The 23,471-nt window shown below is 42.3% G+C and overlaps 1 protein-coding gene across 1 annotated transcript in view; it reads left to right on the forward strand.

Moving 5' to 3' along the window:
* The window catches only part of GHR (growth hormone receptor), a 184,086-nt gene extending 172,809 nt beyond the window's left edge, over positions 1-11,277 (forward strand). The window contains exons 6-9 of the mRNA XM_065406476.1: positions 5,360-5,525; positions 7,564-7,654; positions 9,953-10,022; positions 10,297-11,277. Of these exons, the coding sequence (XP_065262548.1) occupies positions 5,360-5,525; positions 7,564-7,654; positions 9,953-10,022; positions 10,297-11,277 (1,308 nt within the window). The remainder of the gene's footprint in view (positions 1-5,359; positions 5,526-7,563; positions 7,655-9,952; positions 10,023-10,296) is intronic.
* Positions 11,278-23,471: the final 12,194 nt, after the last annotated feature.

A 23,471-nucleotide genomic window follows, 5' to 3' on the forward strand; every position in this document is an offset into this window, starting at 1 on the left:
GACAATATTGTAGTGTTTTGAAACTGAAAGAAATTTGAATCAGACTTTTCTTGCAGTTTTCTCATTTCGGACAATGAAAATGTAATGGTTGTTTTCACTTCATTTTATAATCAGTCTCTGCTGAGTTTAAGTTCAGATTCTCATGTGTTAGCACAATGCTGCAATGTTACATTTCAAAGACTTAAAAGAAATGTGTTAAAAAGGTTTCCAAGGAATTGTATAGTTTTCAAAAACTGAAATATTAACTACTGTTACTTGGCTTTATAAACAGTTGTTTTTATTATATTTTTATTTTGGGCCAAATTATCCCTTGCATTATCCCTTTAAGAACAACTTAAAGATCACCTGCAAAGTTTTTGAGGAAGATTTTTCAAATACATGGCATTTCAAATAACTACCATTTGTGCCTTGAAAATTTTTTCCTTCTTTGTTTTTTTTTCTAAGAACCTCTAGCTGTTAGTATATATATTTTTAATTTTCCCCAGTACATGTTAAAAAAAAACAATTTGATTTGTCTTTTATATGCCCTTGAAGTCTTCTGTTTGGACACATGCCTTTTTAGCTTCAAACTGCTTGCGTTACTCCTTTTTCTGTGAATAATAGCATCAGAAGCCCAAAGGACATGTTAATCACTGTCTATAAAACTGTAATCTGAGCTGCTTCTGGTCTGAGTTACTGGCCTTCCAATATTATCTGTGTTGGGAGGCAGTAATGTAGTGGCTTTAAACAAGACTAGGTAGCAATATATAAAGTGCTTAGCATGCAAATATCAGTGATGTCAACAGGGGAGGAGCTTAAGTCTCTCTTGCTGATTTTTTGGTATGGGGCAAGTGACAGACACCGATTGTAAAAAATCACAAAAGAGGGGTTAAATTAAAGCAGAAGGACCATGAGTCTCATAAGCTAAAAAAGAGTCTTTACCTTTAGAGACCTTATCTGTGCTGCTGTCACATCAGGCAGTCCAGTTCCTCCATTGATTACTGTCACTTGCTAGTTACACTGTCCATGATGCCTTTTGTTGCCCACTTCATCAGACAGTCTGTTACTAATGCAGAGGGTTGGTGAGAACACACACCTTTGTCTAACTCTAGTCACAATATCAAACCATTCACCCAATCTTACTGTACGCCTGCTTCCATCATATAAACTCCTTATTATGTTGATCAGCTTGTCTGATATCCCATAACTTCTAGCAATATTCCACGGAGTCTCTCTGTGGGCACCACTGAACTCTTTTTTTAAAAAGTCAATAAAGTTGATTACGAAGGGGTCTTTTGTCAAGCAGTAGGGTTTTCGATGATCTGTCGAAGTGCGAATGTGTTCACAACTTGGTCTATTTGGACTGGACCCAGACTACTGTTCTTATCTCATTTCATCCGTTGCTTTCTTCATTCTGTTCAGCATAAGGATAGCCAGTGCTTTGCCTAGGATTGATAGCAGTACAATGCCTCTCCAGTTCATGCACTCAGATCACCCTTTATTTTTTGGCAATGTCATGGTGATGCCATCTTTCCAGTCTTGTGTCACTTGTTTTTTCACCCATATTTTATTAGTTTTCTTAGCTCCTCAATCAGAATTTCACCTCTCGCTTTAGTACCTCAGCTTCAATTCTGTCAGCGCTAGGAGCTTTCCCCTGTTTGAGGGCTTTCTTTGATAGCGACTTTAATTTCATTGGGCGTTGTTGGTCCCTCTTCTATTTATAACTTAGCATTGGTATTTCTCTTGAACCTGTGCATGATCGTCAGCTCTGGACAGTTTAATATGGAATGGAAATATTATTTCTATTGTCTAGCTTCTGTCCATGATCGTCCCTGATGGTCTGGTTCTTCCTGAGAGGTTTTCATTATTCTGTAGAGTTGCTTGAAGTCTGCACCCTGTAGTGCTGCTTATGCCTCTGCAGCCTTCTGAATCCTGGCATTTCCATCTTGCCTGAATATCTTTATTTCTTTGTCTTCTACTCTGTGTCTTGCATCCACTTCTAAAAGTTCAGCCTGCAACTGTTCCTTTTTTGCCTTCAGAGCGTCCTGCTCGCTCCTCAATCACTTCCCATTACAGAGGTAATGCATGATTCTTTCTTCTGCCCTGTTCGGAGGCCCACTACTACCTGTGCTGTCTCGACTGCCTTCTTGCAGTTCCACCATTTGCTTTCCAGAATTTTATCAGCCTGGTCCTAGAAAACACTGGATCAGTTGCTAAGTGCAATCTGGAATCTACTGTGTGTTTGTCTGTCCTTGAACTTCTCGACTGCTATAACACTCTTTTTGTCTGTCTTCTTGATCTTTTTGAGTTTGTTAGAACATGTCCAGTAAAAGATAATGATCTGAGCCAACATCTGCTCCCCTGCTAACTCTGACATCCCTCAGAGAAGATGCCCATCTCTTAGCTATACACACATGATCTATCTGGTTGACAGTCACGTAGTCTGGTGATCTCCATGTAAGCTTGGGAATCCTCTTTTGTTGGAAGAGACCGCCTCCTATCATTACGGTGATTGTGCCACAGAGATTCAAAAGCCGTTCGCCATTATCAGTTAGGATGCCTTCTGCTGCTGTGCCCATGACTCCTTCCCAGCCAGTAGAGTTGTTCCCAATTTGTGCATTTAAGCCATCTATCATTAACTTGATGCCATGATCAAGAATAAAGACCAGAGTAGTGATTAGCAATGGAAGGTTAAACAAAAGCAGTGACTCTTGAAAGGTGTGAGGAAGGAGAGTAAAGCTGTATGGCACAAGAATAAGTCAGGACATTGCAGGCATGCCGTGGCAACAAATTGTAAAAGTCCAGAGTCTTCCATAGGCTAGGGTGACCAGAGACCAAGTGTGAAAAATCGGGACAGGGGTGGGGGATAATAGGAGCCTATATAAGAGAGAGCCCCAAATATCGGGACTGTCCCTATAAAATCGGGACATCTGGTCACCCTACCATAGGCTGCTCTGTACAGAAAACTGGAGCAAACAATGTAATCCATTGACTTGTAGTTCTGAATAGGGCTGTCAATTAATCGCAGTTTTAATCACAGTGTTAAACAATAATAGAATACCAATTTAAATTTATTATAAATATTTTGGATGTTTTTCTAAATTTTCAAATATATTGATTTCAATTACAAGACAGAATACAAAGGGTACAGTGCTCACTTTGTATTATTTATTATTACAAATATTTGCACTGTAAAAAAGATAAACAAAAAATAGTATTTTTCAGTTCACCTCTTATAAGTGCTGTAGTGCAATCTCTTTATAGTGAAAGTGCAACTTATAAATGTAGAATTTTTTTTGCATAACTGCACTGAAAAACAAAACAATGTAAAACTTTAGCGCCTACAAGTCTACACAGTCCTACTTCCTGTACAGCCAGTCGCTAAGACAAACAAGTTTATTTACATTTACGGGAGATAATGCTGTCCTCTTCTTATTTACAATGTCACCTGAAAGTGAGAACAGGCATTTGCATAACACTGTTGTAGCCAGCGTTGCAAGATATTTACATGCCAGATATGCTAAACATTCGTATGCCCCTTCATGCTTCGACCACAATTCCAGAGGACATGCTTCCATGCTGAATTTAAATTTGTATTCTATTATTGTTTAACAGTGTGATTAAAACTGTGCAAAGGAAGATTGATGTTATTGCTGCTGCCTAGCCTTCCTTGTTGAATTTCTGCTGGAGAAGGCCAGCTTTACATTATGATCAAGCTTTCATACTATCCTTCCCATGTGAGTCTGTTAAGGGAATGGGTTCAATCAGTGCTTCCTCCAGCTGCCCAGGGCAGCATTACTCATATTTGAGGTTACATTGGCCCCTTGGGGCTCCAGCACTAGAGAGGTTGTGACCACTTTTAGACACTACAGCCTTCCTGTGTCTGGTAGACTTTCCACCATTAGGGACCTACTCCAAGGTATACCTCAGTAAAAGAAAAGGCACTAAGCCATAGTGTGAAAATCCAGTGTGTTTCATTGTTTCTGGATTTATACAACTACAATATGAAACAAGTAAACTAAACTAGTTTTGGATTGTGTTCTTTCTTAGCTGCCTTCCAGCCAGATTGGTTTTACATGCTAAGGGTACGTCTATACTTACCTCCGGGTCCGGCGGTAAGCAATCGATCTTCTGGGTACTCCGCGAGAGGAGTACGCGGAGTCGACGGGGGAGCCTGCCTGCCGCGTGTGGACCCGCGGTAAGTTCGAACTAAGGTACTTCGACTTCAGCTACGTTATTCACGTAGCTGAAGCTGCGTATCTTAGTTCGAAGTGGGGGGTTAGTGTGGACCAGCCCTAAGAGTCAGTAAGACATAATGCCATGGTTCTCTCGGCTTCTTCCTGTGGACCACAGGGGACAGGAAGGAGCCTCTCCTCTCCCAACACCGCAGTTCCTGACTGCTGTGCTCTCAAGATATTTCAACCTATAGAGGTACTTGTGGTCCAAAGACCACAGTCTCATAACCACAGAGAGAATGGGTTTTAAAGTACACATTAGGCAAACACAGTGCTTATTTAGATTGCACAGTTCAAGCACAAACTTATCCCAAATCTGTGGGATCATCAATTCTGTCTTGGCCAAATGATTTCAGGCTAATCTATTCCACTCTGTCTGGCTTTCATTCACTCTTGCCAATAATAGTAGTGGGTTCTGCAAACATAAATTCAACATAACTCCCACCAGAGGGAATTGTATTTAGAGCACATTTTCATTATTTTTGTGTACTCTCATGCTGGAGCTGGAAATAGATTGTATAAGGGAGGAAGACTGGCCTTAAGGAAGGGAGGTGTTCAGATACTATCGGATGGGGCCCAGGTACATAGGTAGGTACCAAGGCAGGTAAATCTATGGTTAATGTTTATATATAAGGGTCTTGATTCCTGAAATCTGTTCCCACTCTTCATATGTTACCATCACATTTTATTCACGCTGTGATTTTGGGGGGGAGCGGTTTACACAATATTCCTAAAATAAGTAAGTTTATAAGATGTGCAGTGAGTTTGGTGTTTGTGCACAGGAAAGAGTTTAAAAAATTTTAGTTCATAAGAACTGTGCTGAAGTGTGGATTCTAGAGCATAGTATTATCTGGGATGGGGTTTAGGAAGTATTCCTAATCCTTCCTCATTGTGGGGGGCTGGACTAGATGCCCTCTCAAGGTCCCTTACAGCCACACTTCTCTATTTCCAATATGTCCTGTTGTTTTTTACAAGACAGTTTTCATGGGGAAGTTAGCAGAATAGTGTTGGAACAATAAAAGGGCTTGCAGTTTGACATATGCCCTCTATGTCTCTGAACAGTAAACATAAAAGTTCCATGCAAGTAAAAATGCTTGCAGATGTTTGTATTTGTCAACTAAGTATCAGTCATTTTGTCTTTGTAGCTGGAGCCCATGCTCACAACAGTAGTTCCATTGTACTCGTTGAAGTTGGGAAGAGACTATGAGATTCGAGTCCGATCGAGACAACGTGCATCTGAAAAATTTGGGGAGTTTAGTGAAGCCCTTTATGTGTCTCTTTCTTCAATTAGCTCAGTTCTGTGTAATGAAGGTAAGTGAGGAAAAACGACTCTGCAAAGAAGTGTCATTCTAAACAATGCCCTGCTTTCCATTGCTTCCTCTCCTTAGTGTTTAGTACTTGAATACACTAGAAACTCAGATGACTGCAATAAAAAAACACTTGGTGAGACTGGCCCTCTGGCACAGCAGAAGATCCTTGCATTGTGGTACAGGAAGGACAGATTCGGAAACAAACTCAGCGAGGCTGTTTCCCAACTTTGCGGAGATAAAAATAATTTTAGGATCATTAATGAGTTCTGTAGTTCACGCCATACACACTTAGATAAGGGCAATTACACTGTGAAAGCAGTTAGCTTTCCTCCTGGCCTGCCAGAGATGGCGAGGGATAGTAACTTTCTGACTCCTGCTCCTCTACCCATTTTTAAAAAGAGCTTTAGAAAAAGAAAAACAGCTGATATGAGCCTTCCCATTTCTTTTTATCTAAAAAAAAGGAACTGATCATTCTGAAACATCGTTGGGCCTGACCTGCAAATTTACCAACTCAAAACTTGGTATCATTGGCAAATTTATTTAGTTCTGTTTTACTCTTTTTTCCAGATCACTAGTAGAGATGTAAAATAAAACTGGACCAAACAATGATCCCTTCAAAATCCTACTAGACACCTCCCCTCCACTGTTTATATTGCCAGTTTCTATGGACATTTAGCCGGTGATCTGTCCATATGGTACTGTTCTTCCTACCCACGTCAATTCAAACTAAATTTTCAAGTAAGATTTTGTGGAAACAGAATGACAAAATACCTTAATAAAGTCCAAGTACACTGTGCTTGGTGGGTTCCCTTCATCCTTAGAGCCTGGATTCTGGAAGCTGAACCATATGGGTTCACCTGTACCTCTGACTTCAGTGCTGACCTGAGTTCTGTATTTGGCATTTCTCAGTTTTGGAGCACAAAGTTAGATTTGAAAATTTTTGCCTTAAAGTTAGGCACTTAAATCCTTGTGTAGGCACCTAATTTTTCAAAAATGCTGCGCATCCACAAATCCCATTGACTTCAGTGGGACTTTTGGGTGCTCTGCACCTTTTCAAATGGGGCCTGTTATTTAGGTATCTCCATATGGATTTAGGTGCCTAATTTCAAGCACATTAGCTTGAAAATTTGGCCTAAGTATCAAAAAGCTGAGCTGTTAACTGAATGGGAAAAGTGGTCTCTGAAAATATTTTTTATATTTATGTTCTTACATACAGTTTTAAAGCTCCTTGTTCAATCCTTCTTGGCCAGAAAAAATGAGTGAAGTCTAAAATTAAAACAGGGAATCAGGAATCTTAAAGGCTGCAGCCAGAACAGATTTTCATATGTATTCCTAATTTGTTACCCTTTACAATTACAGCTTCAGTAGAATGAGAATACCATTATTTAAGAAAAATGTTTCACTTATCAGTATGGTTTCTCATTCCTATCATACCACACATGTTAAGTTCTCTTCTTGCATGTGCCAGGCTGCAAGGCAGGGGGGGAAAGGAGGAAAAAGCCATGCATGCATCTGTCTCCTTCTTAGGCTATGTCTACGCTACAGCTTATGTCGACATAATTTATGTCGCTCTATGGGAGGAGTGAATAAATCACCCCCTGAGCGATATAAGTTACACCAACATAGCTACTACAACTCGCGGGGGCTGGAGCAGTTAAGCCGACGGGAGAGTTCTCTCCCATCAACTTAGAGCAGCTACATTAGAGCTTACAGCAGCGCAGCTGTAAACTGTAAATAGTGTAGCTATGCCCTTCAGGTAAGTGCTTCTGCCCATGCTACCTTTGCCAGGATTTGGTTCTATAATAGAAAACTTCATCTTGTTTTCGAGGTGTCGAATTGGACTCATAAATCGCAGTATTAAGTTGAGATTGGAAGGACATTTTTACTTGTTTTTTGTGCAGAATTTTCAGTTGAGTGACCAAAGGTCCCATAAAATACATAACTTGTGGAATCCTTTGGCACTGAAGGGAAAGTTAAATGTAAGGTCACAGCAAAGCCTTGCAGATTCCTGCCAATATGATTTTGTTATGTTGTTTCAGAAATCGCGTTTCCATGGCTCTTGGTTATCGTCTTTGGAACATTTGGGCTGATAGTGGTGATGTTCTTAATTCTGTTCTCTAAACACCGAAGGTAAATGTGCTTCATCTGTTCACTTTTCGTTAGCAGTTGTTTGCCGTGATCCATTATGTCATCAAATCACACATTTGCACTGCCCTTTCAGTAAAGTCTGCTGACTCTTACGCTGCATGTTGAGTTGACAATCAGCATCCAAATTTGCTGTGAGGAGTTTGCTGTCTGTAGATTCGAAAAAGCAGTTAAAGAAAATTCTGTAGTAGCAGGGCCGGCTCCAGCATTTCTGCCGCCCCAAGCAAAAAAAAAACGCGATCGGCGGCAGCAGTTGGGGGGGGGGAGGGGAGCCGCGATCGGCGGCGGCAGTTGGGAAAAAAAAAAGAGCCACGATCGGCGGCGGCAGTTCAGCGGCAGGTCCTTCGCTCCTAGAGAGAGTGAGGGACCTGCCGCCCCCGAATTGCCGCACATGCCGCCCCTCTCCCTTGGCCGCCCCAAGCACCTGCTTGTTAAGCTGGTGCCTGGAGCCGGCCCTGTGTAGTAGCAGCCAAATGATAGTCATCTAATTTAAATACTTCCAGAGATACAGATGACTAAAAAAAACAACAGCCACAACTGCTGTGTCTTGTCTGTTGCAGTTACAGGCAAGATAACTATAAGATGAGGCAATCCAGTCTCAGCTCTGCAGTGTCCTGTGGAATAGAAAATTTTCTGAATTATGAGGTGCATTTTTTTAAAAATTGTCCGGTTTTAGCAGGCTTACATTGGAAAAAAAGAGAGGGGGGAAGTAATCTATTCCTTGAGATTTTTCAGTGATGCAACTTCATACTGAAGCTGAACTTTTTATTTGTCCCTGAACAATGGAACCTGTCCCTGTGAGGTTTATATGTAAAACAACTGAATTGTAGCCCTTTATTTTAAAAGTTTTTGCACCATTTTCAGGATAAAGCTGGTGGTACATGGAACTCATTGGTTTTATTGAACTTCTGCAGAGTAGTTTCACATATTGATGGCTCCTACTCCTTCCAGGCCGCAGATGTCATGTCCTTGCTACTCGTAACTAGAACTGGGCAATTACTCGATATGGGGATTGGACATCTAAATCACATGGTATTATTTCTCATGCATGGTTGGATGACTGAAACTTTTTATAAACAGCAGGAGAAAAAGAAAGAAAGTTCATGATGACCATGGATAAAAAGGACATAAATACTGATGAAGTGAACTCATGGCACTCGTTTAAATGTGTGTTCATGGATATCTTTTGCAGACTTCACTCAGCTGAATTGGTACCTCAGCACCCTCCTCGGCTAAGAAACAAGGGCATAAACAAGAGTAACTTATTTAAAGTATTCTTGTAAATTCCCCCCCAACACACACACACACACACACACACCAATGGTCTTGCATATGTACATTTAAATATGTAGACTAAAGTGTTTTTCACATGCCAAGAGGAGCAAAATTCAATACAAGGCCCACAAGATGGAACCACTAGTTTAAAAGGTCATTAAAGCTCTGGAACTAGTTCTGTGATACAGTAGCCCTGAAGCAGAAACTTTGGAAAAAAATATGTGTCGTGGGAGCCAGTAGTCCGTCAGTTCAGTCCGTCTATTGGACAAGAAGCTAGATACATTATAAAAGGAAAGCAGGATTTTCCTTTCATGGATATGGTCAACCTGTTGGTGAAAGAGGGGAAGGAACCAGAGAGGAGGAGGTATGTGTGCCCGCAGTTAATGTAAAGCCTAGCTTTTCACAAAACACAGGAAATAGTTGAAGATCAGTTCTTTTTCACATAGGCTAAAATTCACCACTGTGTAGAGTACCACACAAGGCCTACAAACATTTCAATATCACTTAATGGTGCACAGAGAGCATGCTGGCCCTCTCCCCATTATGATTATCTCCAGATTGCTGTCCTGGAAATTTGTTATGTTAGTGGATGGTCTGAATTTACAAACACAATCCATTTAAAATTTTGCTTTCATTAATCTGCAGGTTTTGTTTAGCATACCTGAAATACCTTCCCTCCCTTTCACTGCCTAACCCTTTCCATTCCTCTGTTTACTACTTATTGGACTTCTGCAAGAACCCCTTGTCCCTGAAGATGCTTAGGGAAAGTCTCTTGGCATGTTGAGTAATCCATGTTGACTCATAAGGTTCAGAAAACCTGTTTCTTATTGGAAATGAGACTAGTAAATAGCATTTTTTTCTTTAACGTTTTTAAATTGAGACCATCACACGGGAGTCTTGGAATAAATAAGCAATAAAGCAATGGAATGCCAATATCTTATTTCTGTGTGCCAAAAAAAGTAACAGGTTAAATTATTTGGAATTAAAAGCCAATTTTTATTTTTCAAGGTTAAAAATGCTGATTCTTCCTCCAGTTCCAGCTCCAAAGATTAAAGGGATTGATCCAGACCTCTTGAAGGTAATTTTATATTGTACAATATAATTCTGCAGAGTGGGCATCAGTTCAGTGATGATACTTGAAAAAAAGCTTTCCCATGCAGCCGGATTTTGCAGGAAAACTATCAGATAGGAGTTTCATGCTGGGAGAGATGCCAGAGTATTTAACATAATACACCATGCAACTGCTACCATTGCAACAGTTACTTTTCCTTGAACGAATGCGTTACATAAAAAAGCATAACCATTCTTGACTATTTCCTTTATAACATATACATTTTGGTTTTGCTCTGTAGAAAGGAAAGCTAGATGAAGTGAACTCCATCTTAGCCAGCCACGACAGCTACAAGCCACAGCTGTATAACGACGACTCATGGGTTGAGTTTATCGAACTGGATATAGATGACCCCGATGAGAAGACAGACGGATTGGACACTGACAGGCTCCTGGGTGACGACCATTGTAAGTCTCACAACTGTCTTGGAGTGAAAGATGATGATTCTGGACGTGCCAGCTGTTGTGAACCGGATATTCCAGAGACTGACTTCAGTGCTAGCGACACATGTGATGGCACCTCAGATATTGATCAGTCCAAAAAGCTAAGTGAAAAAGAAGAGGATCTCTTGTGCCTTGATCAAAAAGATAATGATGAGTCACATGCTAGTCCTGCTGACCCAACTACCCGGAAGCCTAATACTAATATTCAGTCTGAAGATAACCAGTCAAAGCCAACTTTTGCTGACAGTATTGAATCAACTAGCCCACCTGTCCGTACACAGCTAAGCAACCAGAGTTCAGTAGCAAATATTGACTTTTATGCGCAAGTAAGTGACGTTACCCCAGCAGGAAGTGTGGTACTTTCACCAGGGCAAACAAACAAGACAAGGAGAACACAGTGTGAAGCCTACACAGAACCAGCTATACAATGTCAACCAAACTTCACCATGGACAATGCCTATTTCTGTGAGGCGGACGTGAAAAAATGTATCGCTGCGACATCTCACGATGCGGTTGAGCCACATGTGCAGGACCAGAGCTTTAATGAGGATGTTTACTTCACCACAGAGAGCCTTACCACTACTGCTGAGCATCCAGGTGCAGCTGCAGTAGAAGCCTCAAGTTCCGAAATGCCTGTCCCAGACTATACCTCCATTCACATAGTGCACTCTCCACAAGGCCTTGTACTCAATGCTACTGCGCTGCCTGTGCCAGACAAAGAATTTATGATATCATGTGGCTACGTGAGCACAGACCAACTGAACAAAATCATGCCATAGCCTTTCTTTGATAATGTGCGTACAGTATGTATTTAATGGCATAGAGTTGGCTTGGGCTTATATGCTTAAACCAAAATAATGTTTTAAACTTTTTTGTGGTTCTTACGCTTTTACCTGAAATGTCAAAATGTAAAACGTTAAATCAAAATATTCCCATTGTGTATTGTAAATATTATCTATGAATTGTCTCAAAAGACTGTTTAGTAGCAGTGACTGTCTTGTTATTGTGGGTGTTGATTTTTGTGATACTACGCATTGAATGACTATGTTGAATATACAGTAAATCATGCTTTTTGAAAAAGCTAATGTCAGGTGGTTTTTGAAGTTTGAGAATTTAATGCAAATCATATCACGTGCTGAGATCTTTATATCAGTAACTGGGAACTGAAAATATAAAAGGTGGGAAAGCAAAAGTTGTTTGGATAAATACATTTATTTTGAATTATATAAATTGATAAATATTTTAATATTTTAGACAAAGGCATGGATATTTTATATTATACTACATACTGTAGTTTAAATATGATGATCCATTTAAGGAATGTATTTGCTGCAATCTGATAAGAGCTTGTTCCTGCTTCAGTCATTGCAGGGCGGGGCGGGGGGAAGAATTAGTTTTTTACAGAGCCATTTTTATACCTCCAAAGAAACCTAAAGAGAAATTAAAAATTGTAGCAACTCACATTATCTGATTATATTAATTTCTTACCGCAAGTATAGAAAAGTATTAATAAATTTAAGCTTTTCAGAAAACTTTACAATGTACAATTCGAATCCATTCTTCACTGGATTCTGGTTAGTGGCAATAATACACGTTTTATATAACAGTAGAAACAACAGCAAGTTTTTGTTTACCAAGATCTTTAAAGACTTACAATTACACTTTTATTGAATGGTTCTCAAGCTCTGGTGACTTGGCAGCTTTATTTCTTCACATGGGAACAAATTCTGAAGTCCTCACTCAGACAAATCTGCTGTTGAAGTCACTAGTAGCTTTGCCTGAGAATTGAATAAAAGCTAGGGAAGGACTTCAGGATTTGGCCAACAGTGCATTTTTGAAGCTGAAACAATCAAATGAAGTTAACAGAACAAAGGAGTTTGAGTACAGTATTGTTCAACAGTGTGTTTTCTTTTTCACAGCCTAACACAGAGATAGTGTCTCTCAGCAACATTAGGAAGACTTTCAGAAATCTATAAAAGAAAACCAAAATTCAGTGGGATAGCTTTCTTCATTCTTATGCATTTTTAAGAAAGTGATTAAAGCTTTGCAATGAACCATTATTTGCTTCAGAAGTTGCCTTTATAAGAAAGAGTTTCCATCTTAGCAGAAATATTTTTAGAAAGCAAACATAACCAGGGATTTTAATTTCCCTTTTCTTACGTGAATAGCAATCTATGGGCCCAATGAGGCAGACCTTGCTTACATGAGCACTCCCACTTAATTCAGTGGGACTCAGCCTTTGACAAAGGGCTGCAGAACTGAACCCTATGGTTGGATGGGATTTAAGTTTAGCATGTACTTTATGGTAAATGTTTATTAAATATTCTGCTAACAGCTATATTATTTAGTTTCATATAAAATTTAATAAGTGTACGACACTAATGCGATTAACAGCTATGTATGTGTTTGGAAAAAGTTTCTTACTATATTTCTATTGCCAAAAATAGAAGATACCTCAATCAATCTCAGAATGTCATTTTGGTACTTTAGTGGTTACACAAGTCATTATACACCAGTATGAAGATTTGTGCCTTTCAATTTCTATTTAACTTTCCTTATGTCAGTGTTTTTTCTTTCAAAGTTTAATAAATTTATTTTCTTTGATCCATCTTGACACTGTGTTCTTTATTGTAGATGCATTAAATATCTTTTAGCATTTGTGAATTATGCCAGTGTATTCAGACTTTACCCAATAGAAAGCCAGGATTTTCCATCAAATGAAGCAGAAGGCAGCCACTCTTGTTTGGACCAGGAGCATTGCATGCTAGGACCTGTGTTCTCTGTGGGCCACATGTATACAGTTAAATATGAGGGTAGAATTAATTGTACCTGGGCCACTTTGTATAAAAATTGAATATTAAATATTTATTGGAGCAGGGACTTGAAGCTGGCTGTCCCGTATCCCAGATGAGTGCCCTAACCCCTGGCCCATAGAGTCAAATCTCTTTTTCTGTAATTATTTACTACAAAGTGGAACAACTTCAGTAGGGGAGATTGAGAGCCCTACCCCAAAATCCCATTAGCCTGGTGGTCAGGGCACACCCCTGAAAGGTTCAAGTGCCTGCTTCAAATCAGGCATGCAGAGTACACACATCACAGCCTCCTGAGCAATTCATGACCCGCTCACCCACTGCTGTCTTACGTCTGAGACCTGCTCTGAGAACACCAACCAGATTGGGCCATGGTGGAGAGATAAGAGGGGAATGCCTAGTTTGAGAATCCTACCGGGACTTTGGCATGAGCAAGGGCTCCAAGCAGTTTGTTAGCTCTGGGGCAGCATCAGGGCTGAGGCAGCTTTGTGCATGCCTACCAGGGAACATTTAGGCACCTAATGGACTTCAGGCACCTACAGGGTTAGGTGACAGCTGTGCGGTGGTTTTGAGAATGTCAGTGGTGCCTAATGTTGGACTTGAGGCAGTTGGGTGCCTGAGTAATACCTTTGTGGATCTATCCTTAGGGCCCAATGCTGCCACTCTCTTACACAGAGGAGTAGTGTCTTTCCAGTCCCGAAGTAACATATGACTCAATGTAAGAGTGTGAGAATCAGTCCCTCTTGAAATTGTTGAGAAACAGCATGGCCAACCCCCTACTATAACTACATTTTCCTCCCTCAATTCTTCCTGCATGTAATCAGCACCCTGAGATTTTGCAATCAAATCACAGATGGCAAATGGACACGAGACAAGTAACAGTTCGGTGTAAAGCAAAACAATGTCACTTCACTGAATCTTTTTTCTGGCATTAAATAGTCATTGTTCTAAGCATGGGGAATAAATTAGGAGACTAATCGCTCAGTATGCTCAGATGCTTCCTGGTAGAGGCTGGATACTGAGACTACAATTCGATTCTCAAGGGGAGAGGGAAGGGTTTCAAGGTGCTGTACCTGCTGCTTCTATTGATGCCATTAGGAAATGGACTTAACTTGGAGAAGAGTGCGATTTCCATTCCTTCTCTGCATTGGTGACTACAGGAGATCCCTGGGTTTGAGGATATTTTCGATAGATGGCTGAAAGAAAACCAGACGGTGTGAGTGCACTTCTACTGGGGTAAGAGCAGTTGGTTGGGGGTATTTTTTTTGGTTGTTTTTTTAATTTGTAATTTTGAGAAAGCTGATAGTTAAAGGCCTGTATTCGGCACTATATTGTCCCAAATAGTTTGTGTTCTCCCACATGTGGCTGAGCCCGTATGAGGGATGACTCTGTGACCTCATAGGGTATGTCTACACTGCAATTAGACACCTGTGGCTGGCCCATGCCAGCTGACTCAGGCTCGTGGGGCTAAGGCTAAGGCTGTTTAATTGCAGTGTAGATGTTCGGTCTTGGACTGCAGCCTATGCTCTGGGACCCTCTGACCACAATTAAACACCCCTTATCCCGAGTTCCACGAGCCTGGCCCAGGCCAGCCTCAGGTGTCTAATTGCAGTGTAGACATGCCCATACAGGCCAAGTGTAAATCAGTAATGATTGGAGGCCAAGGAGACCTCAATATTATCTCTGCACCCCCCCAATGTCTATTTGAATGTCAATTAACAACATCAGAGAAAGTGTAATCAGTTTTTCATGGTAACAAAAGCAACAAAGGAAAATGTGGGAGGTGTTTTAGAAGTAGTTGAAAGCCTTAGTACAGGGATGATAAACTTAAAGTGGCAATTAATCCAAGCTTGAAGCATGCTACTGGAGTTCATAGTCTCTTATGTACAGATATAGCAGGATAGTCTTAAAAGCAGAAAGAATGCTATGGTTCAAAGTAACACATGAACCTATAAGAAACATGACTGGAGCTACCATTTCCTCTTGCTCTGAAAAAATGTTATTTCAGGGAATTAGTTACCGGGAAGGGGGGGGGGGGGTGGGAAGAATGGCTACTCCCTGTTACCCTTTGAATCGTAGCCAGTTAATGTCTTGCAAAGGAAGAAAAGAATCTCAAATACTTCATGGTTTAATCAAAGACAATACAAAAATTGTGTTTTGAAGGGGAGAAAGTGGGATGATATTTGCTTCTTAGGCATTTTTCAGATTACAGGCAAATTCTAATTCAGATTATCCTAATTTACATGTAGGGTGGAAATGATAGGGACTTTAAGAAAATCAACTAGTTTTAACAATTATTGGTTTTGGAAGAAGTACTTCCAGTCACATTTGGTCACATTTTTCTTGCTGGAGCTTCCTTTGGCTAAATATATTTTTATTGTACACACTCCACTTCCAGACTAAGCATCACTAACCATACAAATGTCCACGCAGAATGGGCCCGTATGGAAGCCATATTGCAAATACCAGGTATATATATTTCTGACCCATTGTCAGTATTTATATATTACTGCTGAGCCCCCTGGAGTGGAACACACTTTCAGTAGCGTTGAATTTATAAACTATGTCCTTGCATTGTTCTGATCCTATTAGTAGGTTAATAGAACCATAGAATATCAGGGTTGGAAGGGACCTCAGGAGGTCATCTAGTCCAACCCTCTGCTCAAAGCAGGACCAATCCCCAACTAAATCATCCCAGCCAGGGCTTACCGATAGTCAAGCTGGGCCTTAAAAACCTCTAAGGATGGAGATTCCACCATGCCCCATGGTGAAAAAGAATGGTGAAAATACATGAGCAGATGGAGAACAGAGACAGCAGATGTATTGGAGAACCAGGTGCAGGTGAAGTGGATGCCAACACAGATAATACATGCACCAGATAGATATAGGGAGGTGCATCTGTGGGAATGGACTGGATCACAATGCAGACAGCCTAGTCAATGGCTATGTAAATACTGTCAAGAAACTTGACATGAGTGTTGGGGGAGAGGTCGTTTTGGTTCCCTGAAATTGCCTTCATAATTTTTCATTCTTCATCATGGCCTTCCCCTCCCCCTTCCCCACCGCCCCAATATGTGAAATTTAGCAGTGTAAAGAAATGTTATCTGGAAACAGTGCAGAGAGAGAGACGCATACAAATCAAGAATGTACTGAAATTTTGTGTGTGTGTGTGATGGATCCAGTTATAGGGACAGAGTTACATACATCATCCATTCTAATTTTATTTTTCTGAAACCTACCGCTATTTAAGATTTAGGGGACAAACATACAAAAGTAGTGATGATGTTCATGCAAGTTTTTACTGAGTTCTAAAATGTCACAGTTTTTATTGAGATGCATTTCTCTCTCTCTCTGTATGTATGTGTATATATATATAATGCCCTTTTCCCCTTTGATTATGTCATAAATAACCTATGATAGATACTATATATAAGTGGTGCACTAGAAACACTTAAGATAGTTAGATCCAGTTAAAATGTAAGGAGAAACTATATGACATCTGTCAGTGTGCTGCTTAGCATATAGTTAAAGGAAACATTCACAATATTTAATTTAATTTTCTTGCAGACTTTAGTTTTGGTAAAAATTGTATGCGGTTTAATTGTTTTGCATACAGCAATTAGCTTCCAAGTGGTTGTGTTGCATTTATATACGGACCATTTAACTTCAGGCAAACAAGATGATCAGCACTGAGTATCTTCTCAGTATCTTCCCCCTGAGTGCAACCTATAAAATAAGATAAACCACTGCATAATTATAACCAATGCCATCCTGCACAATCCAGTTTCTCACACTGCTTTAAAATTTTATTTCCTCACCACTCACAAATCTATTTGTTTTTATCTTTATATAAGTGCAGTTAATATCTATGTGCACCATTTTTCCAAGGTTGACAAGAGTCATTTCCTATTGATTGAAGCAGTTTGGTCTAGTCCAGCAAATAATTGCATCTACTAGAGTTATATATTTTTTTTTATATAGACCAATCCTTTAAAGCAAGTTTTTGGGGAATGGATATAGGCTTCAGAGAGACATTTATAGTATCCAGCACTAAAATTATTCGAATAGGGAAGATAAAATGTATAGTATTCCCAACTCATTAGTGATATTGTGGAGGAAAAGCTTCATTAGACTTCGAGAAATCACAACAGATACTCTCAGAGCATGTACAGATGTGATTTTATTTTCTTATTTTTTTCCTCCAAACTTATGGCAATATTCTTTCCTCTAGTTATATAAGCACGGGAAGCCATATCTAAAGCTCTGTGTGTTCTATGATTCTGTAGCCACTGAGTTTGCTGAAGAAACCACCCCTAGCTGCAGAATGATGTGCTAGACTCTAAGCTTTCTTCTTTTTTCTCTAAACAAAAATCAAGCCCATGATAATGAAAGCTGCAGGGTGTTCAGCACAAGCCAATTACTATGGGATGTAAATGTAGATTTAAGAGCCTAATTTTATGCATCCATTTTTGAAAATCACGAGTATAGTTTCTAGCCCTTGTTAGTGTGAAGTAAATCTTCCAAACATGAATAAAATGCAAATTAATGCTAAGGTGTCTACCTGAGTCTGTAGCTGCCTGAAACAATCACTCTGAGGCATGTGAACTGCCCATGCATCCCAATAAGATATTAATACTGAAAACTAATGGTGATTTAAATGTCAGCATTGTTAATCGCTTTACGGTTGACCATTACAGTAGGAACATCCAGCTCTTATGCTTAACCCCCAGTCCCAGTCTATCTCTGATGCCTTACCGGGTGACAACAAGCCCCAACTGCCTTCTGACAACTTCCATAATGCTTGGACACATTTTCAATGTAAGATTCTGCAGAACATTAAAAAAGCAGGGGCAGCATGAACTAAACTGAATTTGATATCAAATTGAATAACGTAAAAAAGTAATGCAGTGATTGCTTCATTTTTCATCTTTCATTCAGCAGTACTCTGAATTTCTTAATTTATCTGAAGCTTCCACATATCTCCAGTCTCTAAGAATATAACAATGGCCATACTGAGTCAGACCAATAGTCCGTCTAGCCCAGTATCCTGTCTTCTGACAGTAGCCAGGGCCAGATGCTTCAGACGGAATGAACAAAACAAGGTAATTTATCAAGTAATGAAGCAGTCCCAGTGTCTAGCAGTCAGAGGCTGAGAGACATGCTGAGCATGGGGTTGCATCATTGACCCTCTTGCCTAATAGCCACTGATGGACCTATCCTCCAGGAACTTATCTAATTCTTTTTTGAACCCAGTTATAGTTTTGACCTTCACAACACTCACTCACTCACTCACTCACTCATGCCCGTCACCCCAATCGGGGTATGGGCCGCCAACCATAGATCTCCAGAGTCCTTTATCCTGGGCCATTTGCTCTAGCTGGTTCCAGGTATAGCCCATTTTTATGTCGGGAGACAGTCGCAGCTGTGGGATGGGAAAAAGGGAGTGAATTCCTCAGAAAGATAAATTTTTGGGTGAACAAAGAACATAGTCTTTCTCTGTGAACAAGACCATGCACAGCAGCTATCACATGCGCACTCAGGACAAGGTCAAATTTTCGGCCTTCGCATTCAGTGCCTGGGGTCTTGCAGCGCAGATCAGACAAGCGGGACAGGACAGCAGAATTTGGGTAACAGGCTGACATGGTAAGCCGTAGACTTGTGGCTGCTTAAAACTTTAATAATAGCACTGGCCTCCTTTCACGTTCAAAGCAATGCCAGTCCCTGCTGCCAGCAATCCGGCAAGCATGAACTCTGCCCCTGTCCCACCCCCTCGTGGCTGTCCCAGAGAAAGATCCCTGTATGCTGCTCCTCTCCCGCCTCCACCGCGTGGCTCTAAACCGCCGGTTACAGTTCTGTAAAGGAACAGGCAAGCAGTCCCAATACTAACATTCCCCTACCTAATTCAAAGCAGGTCACCATGAGCGACATCACTCTGATGAGGATTTCAGAGACGGAGAAAGAACGGATGCTTCGGGAAAGCCTGCAAAGACCAGGGCCGTATGCCGCCATGCTCTGCAAGGCAATGATACCCAAGTACTTGATTGTCTCCTGGCGCGGAAACGTTTCCTACCACGGAGGACCCAATAAGGCCGCTCTCCCCAGGAACCTGATGCAAAGGCTTTCCAATTACCTCCAGGAGAGCTTCGTGGAGATGTCCCAGGAGGATTTCTGCTCTATCCCCGGACATATAGACCGGATTTTACTGTAGCTGCACTGGCAGGGACTAAACAGTAGAGCGCCTAGGGCAAAACAATCATGCTAAACCGGACATTGTTAGATTTTTTTTCAGTAGTTGCACTGCCAAGGACTGAAACGTTAAGCGCCTAGGGCAAAGTAATCATGAAAAACCCATTGTTAATATTGTTAATATTCCTGTTCTGTTAAAAATAAATGTTTACATGTTTAAAACACTTACTGACTGATCCTTCCCCTGATTCTGTGTCCGGGTTAACGCCTGGGGACGGTTGGTAGGGGATCTCTGTAAGGGTGATGAAGAGATCCTGGCTGTCGGGGAAATCAGCGTTGTAAGCGCTGTCGACTGCCTCGTCCTCCTCATCTCCTTCCTCATCTTCCCCGTCCGCTAACATGTCCGAGGAAGCGGCCGTCGACAATATCCCATCCTCAGAGTCCACGGTCAGTGGTGGGGTAGTGGTGGCGGCCGCACCTAGGATGGAATGCAGTGCCTCGTAGAAACGGGATGTCTGGGGCTGGGATCCAGAGCGTCCGTTTGCCTCTTTGGTCTTCTGGTAGCCTTGTCTCAGCTCCTTGATTTTCATGCGGCACTGCGTTGCATCCCGGCTGTATCCTCTCTCTGCCATGGCTTTAGAGATCTTCTCGTATATCTTTGCATTCCGTCTTTTCGATCGCAGCTCGGAAAGCACGGACTCATCGCCCCACACAGCGATCAGATCCAAGACTTCCCGATCAGTCCATGCTGGGGCCCTCTTTCTATTCTGAGATTGCACAGCCATCTCTGCTGGAGAGCTCTGCATCGTTGCCAGTGCTGCTGAGCTCGCCACGATGTCCAAACAGGAAATGAGATTCAAACTGCCCAGACAGGAAAAGGAATTCAAATTTTCCCGGAGCTTTTCCTGTGCGGCTGGTCAGAGCATCCGAGCTCGGACTGCTGTCCAGAGCGTCAACAGAGTGGTGCACTGTGGGATAGCTCCTGGAGCTATTACCGTCGATTTCCATCCACACCTAGCCTAATTTGACATGGCCATGTCGAATTTAGCGCTACTCCCCTCGTTGGGGAGGAGTACAGAAGTCGAATTTAAGAGACCTCTATGTCGAACTAAATAGCTTCGTGGTGTGGACGGGTGCAGAGTTAATCCGATGTAACGGTGCTAAATTCGACATAAACTCCTAGTGTAGACCAGGCCTAAGGATCGAATCCTGAGAGGTGCACAGTCCTCTCAACTCCCATGAAAATCCCATTAATGTCACTGGGAACTGAGAATGCTTCCATCTTTCAGAGGCATTCAGTCCCTACATCTGCACATACCAGATCCCTAAAGACTATAGTACTCAGGGAACAAGTACTCTGAAAAAATTCATTCCAGAACAATCCATTAACTGCTTTGCTGTCTCTGAACACATCAGACGGTATTCATAAGCCCTAACACTTAGGCTACATCTACACTGCAGGAGGTCAGATTAGATGATCATGCTGGTCCCTTCTGGCCTTAAAGTCTGAGTCATATGAATTTTAAAGAGTGTGGCTTTAACCCAAAATATTGGATCTATGACAGTCCTCTTTTTCCTTTAGAACTTGTTGCTCACTAGGTAGAAACTACATGGTGATTTAAATTTAAAGCCTGATTGATAAGATCGTATTTAATAGCCTTGCTTATTTTAAAAACATTAGTGTGACATGGAGTCAGTGGCAATGATTGGTCTTTTTTTCCCCTTAAAAGCACTAATTATTTAAAATTACTCTGAATTCCCATCACCCTTTTCTGCTTCTCCTCCCCATGCAGAAACAGTGATTTCCCCCCCCTCCTCCCATTTCTTCTAGGTCATCAGCATAAAGCACCCTCTCTGTTTCCACTTCATTTCCCTGGGAGCATTGACACCCATCCCTACACCAAGCCTGACACTTAGGCTATGTGTACACTGCACACCTGTGACAGCGGTGCGTAGGGGATATGGATCTACACACCTCAGTGAAAAATAAGCTGCGTCCACACAGTGGTATGGACTTATACATGTCAGTGAAAGTTTCTGGCAGGTGGGAGGCAGTGGGGAAAGGCTTCAGCAGCTCCCCACTGATACAGCCTTTCACTGAAGTGAGGTAAGGCTTCTGGGAGGCAGTGGTGGAAAGCTCCAGCAGTGGGGAAGCAACAGGACACTACACTGCTAAAAATAGTAGTGTACATGGGGAGACACGGCTTGGACGAATAGGGATCTGTGTAGGGTACGTTCCCACAGGCTTCAGGCATGTTTTTACTCACCTAAGCAATGCTTCCCAATCTACGCCGCTATTTATACCTGTGCTAGGGGGTATGTACTCTACACACCACCAAAAGAAGTGTGCAGTGTTGTCATCCCTTTAGCTACCCTGGTAATAGGTATCTTAGAATCACTATAGACTAGATGGCATTGCATGTACCCATTGTCACCCAGCAAGATCCAGCCCCTCCAACACTGAATCAATCTTCCTTTCTTACCTAAGCCCATCTCCAATTTCCAAACAGGCTCCATCTGTCCTCTTGCCTCCCCAGCCTGAGAGCCAACAGCCCCACACAGCACTGCCTACATCCAGCCTGAGCACTGCACCCACCCTTCCTTGCATCCATTTTATCCATCCGCCTGATAGCTCTGGATCCACCTCTTGTGTCTCCCCACCGTCACCCATAGCCATCCAGCCACCCCACTCTGCTGCAGTGCTGCATCCATTCTCCCCTAGTGCCACGCTCACCCCCCTGATTCTCCCCCATCCCCATGCACTGTGCTGTTCTTTCCTCCCACTGATCCCTTTCCCTGGCAGAGCAGACAAAGCTAGCTTGGGGGATGTGCATCAGATGCCACCGCACAGGGAGCTCTGCGGTCGGGCGGCTGCCTCCATTAGCTGGTTGGTGCGGGGGGAGTGTAGAAAATCTCCCTACTGTCCCCCCAAGGCCACCAGTGGTACAGTCCGTGTTGTGCTGAGGGATTCGCCCGCCTGTCTGGGAAGGCGCCAGCACTGCTCCTCAGCCTGGCACGAGGGGGCAGGAGGCTGAGGGGTGCGGAGGGAGTCAGGTGAGCTGGGTCCTGTCCCCTTTCACCAGGGGCCTGGCACAGACGCTGGGCACTCGCCATCTGTGCCCCACGGTCATATGCTGTGGCCCCAAGGGTGCCTCCGGAGCCTGCCCACTGCCCGGCTGCTGGGTGTTGGAGCCATGAGGTGTACCTGACCCCACAGAGGTCCAGGGGAGCTTGCACTGGGAGGCGGTGGGCCGGCCACCAACACTCAGGGTGTCAGCCTTCTGGAGGTGTGGCTCTGGGGAGGTTTATTGATTGTGCCTTTGCCGTGGGGAGTGTAGTTTTCCACCCTGAGTGATGTCGCTCCTATGGCGACTGGAGTGACGAGCCCCTGCGCGCATCCACCCGAATCCCAGAGGCCAGGCCATATTGTGTGCTTGGCCTAGGGGGGCAGAGCACTAGTCTGGATCTCAGAAGAGTTGGGTTCCTATCCTGGCACAGCCACCAACCTACTGGGTGATTTGGGCAGGTCACATCACTTCCCTGTGCCTCAGCATGCCCATCAGTAAAATGGGGTGATGATACTGATCTCCTTCAGAAAGGGTTTTGAGCTCTACTGATGAAAAGTACTCTATAAGAGTGAGGGATTATTATTACTGATGCTTAGGGCAGGTACTACAGCCACTCCTAGTACTGAGAGCTCAGGTGGAAACATTATTCGACACAGAGCATTGCATCCTGGGACCTCTGTTTTCCACTGTGGGCACTTCTGTACAAAGGGTCTTGGTGAGCACTATAGGTCATGCATGATGCAACATTGCATCCCAGAATACCTAACCTCCACAGCAGGGTCCATCCCTCTACTTAAATCTTCACATCTGTGAAGTCCTGCATAGCGGCTCCATGTCATTGTGTGGCCCATAATTCCAAACAGAAGACACGGGGGCTATGTACCACATTGCAAAATCCATACGTCAGCT

This window comes from Emys orbicularis, chromosome 6, assembly GCF_028017835.1.
Source record: "Emys orbicularis isolate rEmyOrb1 chromosome 6, rEmyOrb1.hap1, whole genome shotgun sequence".
NCBI classification, from domain to species: Eukaryota; Metazoa; Chordata; order Testudines; family Emydidae; genus Emys; species Emys orbicularis.